This window comes from Euwallacea similis, chromosome 8 (genome assembly GCF_039881205.1).
Source record: "Euwallacea similis isolate ESF13 chromosome 8, ESF131.1, whole genome shotgun sequence".
Taxonomy (NCBI): domain Eukaryota; kingdom Metazoa; phylum Arthropoda; class Insecta; order Coleoptera; family Curculionidae; genus Euwallacea; species Euwallacea similis.
This window is the reverse complement of record NC_089616.1, coordinates 3,230,299-3,244,337: the sequence shown is the minus strand read 5'-3', so window position 1 is coordinate 3,244,337 and position 14,039 is coordinate 3,230,299. Positions and strand designations below refer to the sequence as shown.

General features: G+C 37.6%; 2 protein-coding genes across 4 annotated transcripts; both read left to right on the top strand.

Annotated features, from left to right (window-relative positions):
• Window positions 1–3,025: 3,025 nt before the first annotated feature.
• On the top strand, window positions 3,026–13,252 carry LOC136410285 (uncharacterized). Of its 2 annotated transcripts, none has more exons than XM_066392365.1 (3): window positions 3,026–3,206; window positions 11,574–12,834; window positions 12,889–13,252. In XM_066392365.1, the coding sequence occupies exons 1-3, from the start codon at window positions 3,172–3,174 to the stop codon at window positions 13,156–13,158; spliced, it is 1,566 nt and encodes a 521-aa protein (XP_066248462.1). In that variant the 5' UTR covers window positions 3,026–3,171; the 3' UTR covers window positions 13,159–13,252. The 2 variants fall into 2 exon arrangements, with proteins under 2 accessions (XP_066248462.1, XP_066248463.1); XM_066392366.1 differs by lacking the exon at window positions 3,026–3,206 and adding an exon at window positions 9,442–9,560 and having other exon boundaries at window positions 12,889–13,251.
• LOC136410449 (uncharacterized) lies at window positions 7,286–9,185 on the top strand. Of its 2 annotated transcripts, none has more exons than XM_066392610.1 (2): window positions 7,286–7,486; window positions 7,629–9,185. In XM_066392610.1, exons 1-2 carry the CDS (start codon window positions 7,471–7,473, stop codon window positions 9,119–9,121), a joined length of 1,509 nt encoding a protein of 502 aa, XP_066248707.1. In that variant the 5' UTR covers window positions 7,286–7,470; the 3' UTR covers window positions 9,122–9,185. The 2 variants fall into 2 exon arrangements, with proteins under 2 accessions (XP_066248707.1, XP_066248708.1); XM_066392611.1 differs by having other exon boundaries at window positions 7,286–7,521.
• Window positions 13,253–14,039: the final 787 nt, after the last annotated feature.

Genomic DNA, 14,039 nt, shown 5'->3' with positions numbered 1-14,039 from the left:
ATAATATTGGTGCAGCGACAATCCTGCCTGGTGAATAAAAATTTCGAACGTGCCCTTTGGGGAAATAATGGGGATTAGGGCGTGTTTAGACTGCGAAAACAAATTACGTAGTAGAGACCACGTAGTCGTGATTACCTTCGACTGAGATCGACTTTATTTGCAGGATTATATAGGAAAAGGAAATTCCCCAATTATCACCACAATTTGAAGGTGACCTAAAAACTACATTACTATGACAAAATCCTGCGGATATTAACTCACTTCCGGATCTCGTTTGGACCATATGCAGATCCGGAATCCTATCATACTCGAGAGGGATATTCAGAGCCATTACCGTAAGATAACAGAGTCTGCAGTGCACTTAACATGATATACCGATCATTTTCAACTGAAGGAGCCTCTCTATACCTATCGAATACGTTTAAATCGGCTATTTTAGCCCCCATATAACGCTCTGAAATATGGTTCTATATTAATGCTTCAATTTTCCTGTTTAAGTTATAGCCTTAAAAATCACATATAGAATAAATACATTTTTATTGTCATTAGTACCATAATAATCCTCCACTAAAGCATTTTTTGCAAATAATCAAAATTCTAATATTTCTAGAGGGCGGGCCCCAAAGAGGAATTTATAGTTATGGGGGATGCTGGAAAGCCACTGCTCGGGACACATCCAGAATTATTAGGTCAAGAGAGGGTGGATTTAGGACGCATTTCCGTCGTTATTTATTTTTATTTTAGTTTTCGATAGAGACATATAAAAGGTAGTGAATTGTGGATCATCATGTTCCATTTTCTTATGACAGAAGGTCTCTTCTTAAATGGCTCGTAAATCGAAACAATGCAAAAGGGTTGGATTTTTGTCATTATTTACCCTTGTCAGAGACGAATTAACTTAATTTATATTTTTGTTTGTCACAATTTCTGCTTGACATGCTGTGAAATCGTCGGATTCCATAACGGTTCATGATTTTTGTCTGAAGATTATTAAATTAGACGACTTGGCTTCAGTTTACGCTCGACATCAATTTATACCAATTAATCAAAGCGAAAAGGATCCCTTAGGTTTAAGGGATGATTTCTCAGCCTCCGAAAGTTGTTTATTTCGCCGATAGGAGCGAATTTATAAGCATATCAAAATCAGTCCTGATAGTGCGTAACAACACATGGAATGATGTTTATGCGGAACTAGAGGAAGGTTAAGAAAATCACGGTGCTGTTTTTTGTTCCCAAATATCTACTGCGATCGGGCGGTTTCGTGCATTTCCGGCAGAGGTGTCACCAATAATGACTCATAATGCTTTGGCCGATTCGCGCGGGAGTGGAATAATTGCACAGGTGTGCAAAAAGTACAAAAATACTCCTATATTTTTCTACACTCAAAACAAAAAGGTTAAAATACTCTTCCGAAAAAAGAGATGGGAGAGAGAACTTGTCTTCAACATATTATCATCACCCATTTTCCTTCCAGATACCTCGTCAAACGTATGTATTATGTATATTGCCGAGTTTCCCTTAGGTGTCTTTAGTTACCATAAAAGTTACATTACCCAAACTAACTCGAAAACTCTGCTTAACAAAGTTTTCAGCATTGTTCGCTGTAGTGTGTTCCGGAATTATATTAATTAAAGGTGTTTGTTAATAATAATACTAATGCGTCGTGCACAAGTTTGCAGAGAAGTTGATTCAAAATCTGAACTTCCAAAGCCCTTCAGGGGATTCTTATGTGTTCCCCCTCGCTTTGCTGAAATTTATAGGGCATTTCCACATGAGTGTAGTAAACAAAAAAAACAGAGCGTTTGAGGCTTAAATACTTTCTGAAAGTAATGGCACCGCTCTTTAGGAAATTTATGTACAGATTTAGGACGTTTTAAGTTTAAAACGTCCCATAAAACGTTGAGGTCCCCAGGATAAATTTTCCATAAACATAAAATTATATCCCTCGATTTCCCCGATGCTCGGTCATAATTTTTATTTCCTCTGGATGCGAAGTATTTTATTATTTTTGAAGATTATTGTTAAAGTAACGCTCGTGCGTTATGTAAACCCATATAAAAAAGGACGATATACTTTGTGTCTGAGGGGTGCATAAAGTTTGAAATGGGTTAATAAAAAGAGTGGAAACATGTAGTGCTTTAATACTATTAAAAATATATTTCGCTTGACTATAAACGTTGATTCTCCATTACCTAATGCCATTGCCCCCCCTTTCTGTCTCCAGTCACAGAGTTACGAGGCAAATTTCCATACATATATGAAAACTTTCAGCAACTATATAAAAAGTAACATCTTTTTCGAACGATCTGTTTAGAGCAAAGTCAATAAGTAAAACAATAAAAAAAGTTGGCAACTCTCTCAGATATCTGCATATAACCCCGAAATTTGGGCATGGAAAAACAAAATCATCGGCCATTTAAATAATCCAGGATATCAAATGGGATGTCGTTTAATAAAGTTCTTCATTCCATACGAAATGGGGGTTCATTATGCATCAAAACGAACTTTTATCCCCCATCACGTGTGAGTTGATATTACATCGTTTCCTGTGCAGGCATTTTCGACACATTGGATAAGACTTTTATACGAAAACTTTTCTAAATAATTTTGGACCTTAATGAGGAATTAGCGCGTAACGCCCTAATTTTAATAAGTAACCAAACTCCAAAGTTATTGTTTCCGGGAATTTCCAAGGAACGCGTGATTTAAGGGGAAGGGGCGTTCTTCTTTACGGTTAGAAAAAATTTATTAAGAAAGTTTTCGAAGTTACTGGGCCGTGTAAGTTTTGATAAAATAGCGGAAGGAAAGGGGTCGTTAAGTCCCATGTAGCAATTGTCTCTAACGAACAAAAATAACGAGGGGAATCAGTCCCGGAGTTTGCATTTTACAACAATAAACTGAGAAATGAATGAACAAGATTAAGGACTTTTGCATAGTGTGATTGTACGAGCATGCGACATAGTTCAAAAAACGAGTCGGTGCGGAAAAATTGATTTTTGCATGCAACCCCAGACGAGTATGCAGTGGGTGCACTTTACGTCAGGCTGATGTAGGTCAGTAGTACTCCATTGAATTTACCTCGAAGAAGATGTGTATATTGTTCGATAGAACGAACATCAGTTCTGAGTTTTGTTCTATTGTGATTTTTGTGCAAGTGGGTTTATAGCATAGATGACTGAGCAGGAAGTTAAATCCATAATTTCTCAGTAAGTACATTAAAGTAATAATTCGGGCTCTTTAACTAAAAAACACCTCGCTCTGTGCTCTGCATCCTTAGTTAAAGGCAATTTATTGTTAAACTCTGGGACTTCACACAATGAGATTCTTATCAGTGAAAACAATTAGCCACCATTCCGTCAAGAAACAATCTGATTTTAGAATGTTAATTATTCAAGTTGATGGATTGATTTATAGATGGTGCCATTTGTCTTGCCCAACTGGCGCATCCACCATAACAGTTAAATGTGGCTTTGCGGCTCATCCTGTATATTTCCCCAGACCCATGCCTGGCATACCTACATCCTCCATTCAGCTCTTAATTTTATGTATATGAGTGTTAAATAGGGAAATGGGAGAAACGTGTAATAACTCTATTTAAATTTCCGAACGTGAATGTCTAAAGAGTTTCCGGGCTCTAAAAGGGGATAAATGACGCTGCCCCGAATTTGCATACATCACCCCCGTTTGACATACACAAGTTAATTTATTCATCTCTGAAATTCCGAAATTTAATTACGTTGGAAATAAAATGATACTGATGACGAATTCGGATTAATTCAATTTCTCACATGAGTATACCATATTCGAAATTAAACAACGCAGTCTAGTACGAATGGAACTCGAAATAAGTGTCCCTGTCTGCTGAAAGCAGAGCTCTTGAATATTCATCGATCAAGTACAATTAAAATATTTTAATGAAGGGAAAACGTCACAGGTTGCAATCCTTGAGGGCTTCAGAGCAAATTGTACATGTTTTAAGTTGGAATAAGTTCATAACGGAACTCGTGATATTGTATAATTATGCAAATTTTGTTGTAGCAATAATCTCTCCTTGTTTTACCGCAGTTTTAATTCCGATGTTTCAACAACCCCGCAATTTTACCCTTCTGTTCGTCAAAGGGAAAAATAATTATCTTGCAACTTTCTTGACAAAATAATGGCTAAGTTTTATTGCTGCGCATGTAAAAGTCCCTCACAATAAGCACCTTAAACCCCGAAGCTTTATCTCCTCTGCATCACATTAACGAGCGCCTATTTTCGTGCAAATTACGTATAAATCGTTCACTCCAATCAACAGGGCTTTAATTACCCGAGTAATTAATAAAATGACAGTCTGCCATCGCGCCATTTTCTACCCTCGAGGTTCATGAAAACGGCTTTTGAGCCCCAATGAATCCCTCGTTTTTGGCACGTTTAAACACCCATTTGATTTATATTCTCTCTGGGTAAAATTTTCTCTTCAGGATTGTATTTTAAGCTGTGCATTTTACTGACTGATCTAAGATTTCAGGGATGAGCCATAATAATTTGCAAGTCTGTCTCATGTTTTACAGCCGGTTGCCGTTTCCTCCCTTGATCGCTTTTGTGGAAACTCCTTCATGCAGGCAGTAAAATTTCTTGGCCTGCCAACTCGAAATGTCTTGGGCTGAAACGGGGATAATAGAATAGTTCCCAAGTTTTCGACGGGTCGGAAGCACAGGGTATTGTATTCCTTATTGTGATGTGTCGGATAGCGGAACGAATGGGTGTCATTTTGTTTCAGACGCTCCGGTAAATGCCAGAGTATTTAAAACTTCAACTAATTCAGGTAAAAAGGTTTATTGTGTCATACATAAAACAGTGAAAAATATGTAGTACTGATGCTTCAGGTCAAGACACGAATTGGCGGGGGTACAAGGGGACGTAGAGGCCTCAACGGATGTAAAGGAGTCGGCGGTCCTACAGGCTGAAACGGAACATAAGCAAAAACATTATAATTGAAAATTTACTATTACGACACACGATTTATTCCGTCACCACATTGTCAAGAAACGATAAAAAAAGTAATAAAAAAATAATTTTGAGAATTTTTTTGTTACTCACCTTCTTTTTTAACAACTTTTTCTTTAACAAGAAAGCATCAGTGGCACAGCACAAGGTCAAAAGCGCGATTACAAAAATTGCAAAAATTTTCATTTTGATTTCAGTTTAACGTTGAGTCGCAAGTAAAGTTTCACGCAATGCTAACAAATTTCTATTGTTGCTCATAGCCTCATGCAACTAATATATACCTAATTTTCTATTTGCTTTTCGTGAGTTTTTCACTTTAGTGCTCAGGCCCAGCCTTCCTCCCATTAATAAATATGTTTCAGTGTTTGTACAATTTAATGTTCAAAGGCGGTTACAATTTATGATATACATATACAGGGTATAACATGTCATCATGGAAATATTTAAGGGAGCGATAGTACTTTGCAAAATCATTTAAAAATGCTAATAGACCAACAAATCAAAAACGCGCCACTTATAAATGTGGTTCATGCATTATGGTTTACGAAATTCCAAAAATTTAGCTTAGAGCATACATGAGAAAAATGCAAATTATGGGTAAAAATGTGATAACCTGTATACGAAAAATGGTACGTTTTTGTCCATGGGTCTATTGACATTTTTTAATTATTTGGCAGAGCGCTATCACCCCTTGAAGTATCTCCATGATGATACGACACCCTGTATAAACAACAAGTAAGGAATGATGTACGTGCGCTTTTATCGCCAGATTCTCCAATAAAGAAAACCACAGAATTAACATGTTACGCAGAAGTAGATCCTACTCCACATACACGTGGGAATCGAGGCCTCTCCTCAGATCCCTCTCATTAGGACACATTCAAACTAATTCCGCATTACATTATCCCACTTCTGATTCCTGATTAAACATTACATGAGACGTCAGCAAAGTTGACGAACGGGGGTTTCTCTAATTCCAATACTTTCCCCTGGAGAATTTGAGTGAAACAATCTTGCTCGAGTTGCTTATACAGCAACGAAGTCAGCGACGTGTGACATATAGGACTAAATAACATTCATTCCAAACTTCCTGGCAATTTGCATAAAACTCGATCCAGACTGTTTTGGAAACGCTATACACTCAGGAATTTATTTTTCGTATTTGTCTTGGATAAGCAGATGGGACTTCATGCCATGGAGCACAAAGGGCTTTGGAAATTCTGGAAAATGGCTAATACTAGGGGTATATGATAATAAAGAGGTCTCTAAGGAGACGCAATTTTTGTCGCTTTAAATTGCTGTACGTTATTGCTGGGCTAAAAATTGACCCAACCGGGGGCGGAATGAGTTTTATGTGTCTTGGGATTAGCTGGAGATATATTAGAGTAGTTCAGGCATATGCGGGGTAATTTGGTTTTATTTAGGGCGCCTTATCTTAACATCGTATTGGACAGGTTCTATGCCCAAGGGAGAGTGGAATGGATTGCAAAATGAGTCTAAATGAATAAGGGTTGAGGACCTCAATTTTTGACTAAACTGAAGTGCCTGATTTTAGTGGATTTAAGCGAGACACGGCACATTAAAACTATCAAAATTTATCTGAAATTTATCAAAGAGGGAAAATTCCTACTTTTTGCCTTTGACAAACTTTGACATCCTAGGAATTCGCGGAGAAATTACTTAAAAAATACCCGCACAAACCGGACTGAAACTTCTCTTTTAGTTCTCGAGACGCGGAGTTTCTTTAACGCTTTCTACAGTAGTTTTCCTATATTATAATTAAGAGCAACAATCCAAATTTTCCTTAAAATTCTCCTGATTAAAGATTCAAACTTCGTGGTCATTGCTTTGCGACATGCGGCAACACTGCGTGCATTATCAGATTCGAATCTGCACGTGACCCTGCAGTTTAGTACAATTGCTTCAAGTGAGAGTTACCGCGAACGCTGAAATTGTACTTTTTTACTAACCTTATCAAATCATTAATTTCCGCCAATACGCGTAGGATCAAGAAGGAGCCAGACAAAATATAATGAGTTGAAGTTATGTGGGTGATACAGATAGGTTTCTGCTGGATTTGTCAACTTTAGTTCTAAAGATTCAAAGCATGTTTTTGTGCCTAGTACAACTGGTCGAATTCTAGTACATTTCTGACCATTAATGGTTGATACTTACATACAGGTAGTTTTAATGAACGGCCATCATTTTAAAAAAATTGTCCTAGCTAAGTTCATTAGTTCTTATGCGTGATAAAAAAACTGACAACAGGCGGTGAATTGTAAACGTAGGGCTGTGATTAAGCCATTTACCATAACCATAATCTCTAAATAATTTAATATTTACAATTTCCATATAAATCTTATGGACTCTCACGCATTATTATAAGTCTAATTGTTCTCAGATGCCATTTAATCAAATAAAAAATAATCGGTTCATGCGCAAAGATAAAATTGTTATCAAGTAACTTACGTTTAATCCTCAATGGTGACTACTCCAGGTAAATAACCAAAAATATATTGCGGTGAATCATGGGTAAGTCTCTTAACAGCAATAAGCACGCATTTTAATCGTGGCTAACAGGCAACATTTTTCCACTAATACCACCTTTCAGCTAACTCAGCCTGTACATTAATTTCCAGATTTCACGAACACCCTGTTCTTTGTTCAGCAATCTACCCTTGAAAAGCTGAGATGCATTCAATGCCGTAACGTTCTCTCAGTTTTTCCAGTCTACAGGAACCCTAAAGGTGATGCCATATGTGGTCGATGCCCCACTGATAGCACTTTCACTCGAGATCAGCTTTATGAATATGCAGTTGAATTCCAAAATTTCCCCTGTATTAACCGCAAATATGGTTGCCTCGAGAACCTCCTTCCCAGCTATATGCCTGTCCATGAGAAGAAATGCAAATATAAGATGCATGTATGTCCCACTAGAATTTACAACAACTGTCTTTGGGAGGGAAATTTAGAATACCTTGTCAAGCACTTTGAGAAGGAGCACCCTACTTTCATACTCAATGACTGTAGGTTTGAGGTGGATTTTGTCAACAATCACAGTGAGCAGTATTTGATGCCCTTTTCAGAAGATTTATATGTTGTAACTCGAGAGGCAAAATCTGCTGAAGAAACCTTTTCAGTGCAAGTGAAATATTTGGGATCTAATCCAGATGTGGACCACTATAATTATGAGTTGACTCTGCAGAGCCCTAATAGAGTTGATCAGTTCACTTTGAAAGAGAAAATTGGAGCTCAACTGATTTTGCAGGGGAGAATTGTTGAGGAAAAGCTGAACAATCCTATAACTATTATTGCTTCTATAGCCATCAAGCAAGACTCAAAGTCACCAACACACTCTCAAGAAGAATATATTGAGGAAGAATATGAAACTGAGAACCTCAAAGAAGTGGAGTGTCCAGTTTGCATGTACTATTTAGTTCCTCCCATATACCAATGTGAAACTGGGCATAGTATTTGCAAGGACTGTAAAGAGACCCAGAAAAACTGCCCCACGTGTCATGCCTCCTTCAACAGAACCCAGAATTTTACTTTGGAAAAATTGATCCTAAACATGACCTATCCCTGCAGACACTTTGGGTGCAAGTACAAAACCCAGGCACGAAATATCAAGAAACATGAGGCCACCTGTCTTTTTGGCCCCTTCACTTGTCCTTTAAAAGACTTTGAACACTGCTCAGCTAAATTTCCATTATCCAAGCTCTTTGAGCATATTAAGAGTGAACACTATGAGAGCCTGCTTGAGTTTGACACTTTAAGCATCCCCTTCGACTCATCACTGAAAGACAACATCGAGGAGGGCTATATCTTGCGGTACGGTTTGCTGCTGTTTAAGCTAAGTTTTGTGTACAAAAGTGAAGAAAAGAAATTTCAATGGGCAGTTCATTTTGTCGGCCCTGCAGAAGAGTGTATAAAGTATCAGTTTGAGCTGGAGATCGTGGATTGCAATGAGAAAATTAGACGAATGTATCTGAAAAGCAACTGTACTCCGTTGTGTGATAAAAACGACGCTTTTGGTGATGAAAGCGAGTATGTTTACCTACATTACAATCAAGTGGCCAAATTTATTAAAAATCAACTTATGTTTAGAGTGTTAATCAACCAGAAACAGTGATTACAATGTTTAAATTTATATTTTTGTATGAAATATTCTAATAGGTAGAGAAATATATGAAAATAATATAATATTGAGTAAATTTATGACTATTAATTGCAATTGATTTTCTCTCGCAGAAATTGCTCAGGAAATTGACTATTGAATACCATCCGGCAACGTCGCTTTATGCATCAACTGTTTTTGTCGATCAGCAGGACATACGTTAGTTATTAAAAATAAGTGTATCCATATTTCAGAAAGAGATGAAATCACTAGAGGTGCGTGAAATCTAGAGTCGCGTAACTGAACAACTGAAGTCCAACAAAGTTCTGATAAGTAATTTTTAATCTCTGTGTTAAAGGTTTTTTATTGATCTACGCGATTATTAAATTCACAACTCCCAAAATTTGCCCGAGATAGGTAGTATTTATCTGGTTCTTGAGTCGTCGACAAGCGGGTAAGTTTTGTAGGTTAAGTATTTTTGCAACATTTCTTTGCGTTCAAATGATTTTAACGTCTTTTGTAACGTTAAAAAATAATTATTTAATGCTATTAATATATTCGTGGCGTATTTAGCTTTCCGTTACTTCTTTTTTTTCTGAGGATTTAGATGTTATTCATGTAAAGAGTTTAATTTTTTTCATTTTTGGCAAAGCCAGCCATGGAAATTCTGTAATCAATTCCAAAATCTTGGCAAGATGTCAGTATTTTTAGGTTATGTGCCAATTGCGGTTTCTCCCCTTTTTAAGTTTTAATTCCAAATTAAACCCTTTGAATTCACGGTTTCTCGATTTGAAATCCAGTTTTCACTGCACTAATAATAGTTCACTTCTTGTATAAATGGCTATGATTTTCCAACACAATTTCCCGCTGTGTTTAGTGTCAGGTAAGTTGTGACCAACGGACTTTGCCCTGAAAAGTAAAAGCGGATATTTTATATGAGATTATTAGGTGTGTGTAAAAAAAGGAAGCTGCTACTTGGTACTTCTTAAAGTCATTAGTGCTACTCATTTACATAGTAGTCAAATGGAGCAAGCAAACACTCATTTTCACAAATAATTCCCTCTAATAAGCATATTGATTGGTGCACAAGTATATAATATTTTTCACACTTTTCAGCAGGAACTGCGTTAGACTTATAGACGTTAGGAAGGCAGTGGGTCTTTGTTGCACACTTTTGCTATATCCACTGCTCAAAAGAATTTAAGGAACAAACATACTTTTGGCTAGAATCTTTATATGATGACATGAATTCACCATAAGTTCACATAAAATTTCTTTCTAACCGTCTTGTTTTACGCCAATCGCGTTGCCTTCGGGTATAAACTCGAAATTCAAACCGACACTAATCTGTGAGTAACACATTGGCCCATTCTTCTAGACCCCAATGTTGCTGTTCCTCCGCCCAGCCCAAGCGTAGAACGCGAGTTTCTTGACGCAGTGCAAGAACCCGCATTAAGTGACGAGAGTGTAGACCAGATTCATGTAATCGATTTCTAGTAGTTTGGTCTGAAATCGACATCTCGCATACAGCGTGTAGCTTTCAAATCAGATCCCTATAGCTGTGGCTGTTGTACGCCTAGTTTGGAGGGCTAGAAAATGATTTTGTCCTACTATAGTGATACACGAACGGCCAGTATGTCTTTCTGCCACATCTTCAGTTTCTTGGTATTGTGCCCACAATCGATTAATAGTCGACCGAGACACAGCAAATAATTTTTTTTTATCACAAGTGCATCAAATATGAGAATTTGTAAATTGTTCTTGTTCCCTAAATTATTTTTAGTAGTATGCACCTTAAGTTTAGTCCTGCTGGCTAGTTTTGCCTGACGTCATATAAGCTTTAAAACCTTTGATTAATAACAAAGTCAGGATGTCGATTGTGTAAGAAGATTGGTCTCGCTCCTCTGGTCGGACTTCGCTGGGCAATGTAAGTTGTTGGATGGTTCATTTGAGCCTGTTCTTAAGTTGATAACCTTTCCAGATTTGCGACGTTTTTCCATCAAAGTTTATACGAACTCTTTAAGGTTTTGAGCCTACAAATTAGCTCCTAAAAGCATTAAAATGAAAATTGTGACTCACTCTGTAGAGTAATTAAGCTTCTTTTTAAACGTACTAAATTTTGCAATTTTGCTGCCTGTAAAAATTTAAGAATGTAGTTGTAAATCTACTTGGTATTTCTTGTTTGACATTGTTTTTAGGACCTGCAACTCTCAGCTTAGTTAATAATCTCAAAAACTGTAGGAGCAAACAGGCAAAAAATTATTAAAAAGTTTTATTTTACGTTTTTAAGGTGAAAGTCAAGGTTATCTATATCAAAATAATGAGAAACGCGGAAATTAAGTGTAAGACCTACTTACGCGAACTATTAAACAGAACGAAAGTCTGCCAAAAACTTCTTTGAAAACTCCTAAATATGATGCAGTAAAATTCCATTTCGAGATCTTTCATCGTCTTTATTTCCTTGCAGATTGAGATCACCATCAACCATGCCGTCGAAGTTGTTCGCCCCACCAGAATTAATTGAAAAACTAATTTGCAGCGTCTGCAATTTGTACCTGTCAGTATTTCCAATTTATGTTCAAAATAATGGAGAAAAGCCCATTTGCGGACGGTGTAAAATTCCCAATGAAGACGAATATCTTAGAGATGAAGCCTACGAGGGGCTTGCCCAGTATTTGCTATTCCCCTGTTCAGAAACGAAAAATGGCTGCAGCGAACAACTTACTCCTTTGAAACTTAAAGATCATGAGACTTGTTGCACTTTCCGCAAACTTGAGTGTCCAGTAAAGAACTTCTCTCGGTGCAACTGGCAAGGCCCCAACAAAGATTTGCTGCACCACTTTGAGGTGTCGCACGATACCTTGGTGTTAGTCGACAGGAAATTTGAGCTCAATTTCATTAATAGTGTCAAGGAAAACTTATTGATTCCGTTCGAAAATGAAGTGTTTATCCTTAAGAAGGAAATCGATTGCAGACATGGCACATTTATCTGTTCAGTGCAGCATGTAATTCAGCACGAAAGTACTGAAAACTATAATTATTTTGTTCGAGTTGAAACAGGGAGTTCCACCTACTACCATAAGTTCCCGGAGCGATCTACTGCGACCAACTGTGAGGAACGCACTAAATTTACAGTGGAGGAGGTCAGGGAGAAGTTGCATGATCCTTTAGTAATTGTTGCAGTCATCGAAATAGTAAAAACTGCTGTCCAGGAAGAGCCACTGAGCATGCAGGTTGAAATGAAGAATCCTGAAGTGGACTGGGAGTCCCTGCGCATTCTGGAGTGTCCAGTATGCTTTGATTATGTGCTTCCGCCGATCTTCCAATGCTTGAACGGACACAGCATTTGCTCCATGTGCAAGCCGAAGCTGAACGACTGCCCTTTATGTCGAGGCCAAATAGGGACTACCCAGAATTTCGCTTTAGAGAAGGTCGTGGAGAGGATGATTTATCCCTGTAAATATCACAAAATGGGCTGCCATGTGGCTCTTAAATCAGGGGAAATTAGACGCCACGAAGGATCATGCGAATATGGCCCATACGATTGCCCAGTGGAAGAGCTGGAGAACTGCAGAGCCAGATGCAACAAAAACGAGATACTTTTTCACATGGAGAATGTTCATAATAACTACATATTGAAGACCGATAGGGTCAATATTCCCTTCGGAGGCGGGGATCAGTTGATCAAGAAACTTTTTGTGATTAAATACGCGAACCGTTTGTTCAAGGTGACTTTATCATTAAGCTCATCCTTAAAAGCATTATTTTCCGTCTTTCTTTAGACTTGTTTCGAATACCGAAACAACGAGTTCTACTGGGCCTTGCAGCTGATCGGGCCTGCCGAGGAGTGCAAGAAGTTCAGATTTGAGCTCGATATCGTCGATAACTCGGACAGGAAGCTGCGGCAGTATGCGAGAGGTCTCTGTGTGCCTGTTACAAAGGTCGCTGAGCATTTCACGAGAAAAGGTAGTTACATCAAATTTTTCAGAGACCAAATCGACGATTTTATCGGCGAGAACCTATCATATAGGGTGCGCGTCGTTAAAGATTAGAATATAGGTGATATTTCCGTATTAATATTCCATTGCCAGCCGCTGAATTCGATTGTGAAATTTTATATTTTTTAATAAACATTCCCTTAGATTCGTGTATTGTTAGTTATCAAGTAACGATTATTTCCTTTCCTAGTGTAGGTAAATTAATTCATCAGAGCCATCATTGCCAATCATAAGAGGGGAAAACAACAGTGTTCAGCCACATGTTACCTCGGAGTGATTTATGGTGTCGTGACAAGACAATCACACCGAGCTCATATATGCAAAATAATGATTTTTTAACGAATCCCTATAGCCGAAAAAGTTACAAGTCGTTTGTCAAAATCCAAAATTGGATGTAGCAGTTGCAGTTTATTAAATTTTTAATACTCACAAGCTCGCTGGCAAGCCAGAGAAAGAAACATGATAAATTATTTTTTTCCTGATGTTTATTATGGGCTGAAAGCCCTTTAAGGTTTATCTTTCGCTCCGATATTCAATTTAACTGTAGATATTGGCTTTGCCTTTCCATATCGAAAAACATTTGACATGCATTTCAAGGCCCGTTGAATCGAAAGTAATAAAATAACTAGATTTTCTTTGAGCGAATCTCCCCTTCTTCTGCGGATGATGATAGTAAATCGAGTCAAATATCAAAGGTAACGTTTTCAAATGGAATGACAATGATGCCCGGATGTGGATTCGAATATGTATTTTGGACATTTTCGTTTGTCGTTCGTGCGTGGTTTCGTTTGATCTTAAAAATATTGGAGGTTTTGATGATATTCTGAATTTTATCTTCTATCTAATCGCCGATATTGCACGCTTTCCTAAGCACTCAACTTGCCTAGAAACTTTCAAAATAAAATTCAAACATATTTCGTTATGTAATCCGAGAC

Excerpts from the sequence above, each read along its gene's own strand:
- LOC136410285 (XM_066392365.1), top strand. The coding sequence starts at position 3,172 with ATGACTGAGCAGGAAGTTAAATCCATAATTTCTCA. Across the intron at positions 3,207-11,573 it reads GTTAAATCCATAATTTCTCA|ATTGAGATCACCATCAACCA; the intron begins GTAAGTACATTA and ends ATTTCCTTGCAG. Across the intron at positions 12,835-12,888 it reads ACGCGAACCGTTTGTTCAAG|ACTTGTTTCGAATACCGAAA; the intron begins GTGACTTTATCA and ends GTCTTTCTTTAG.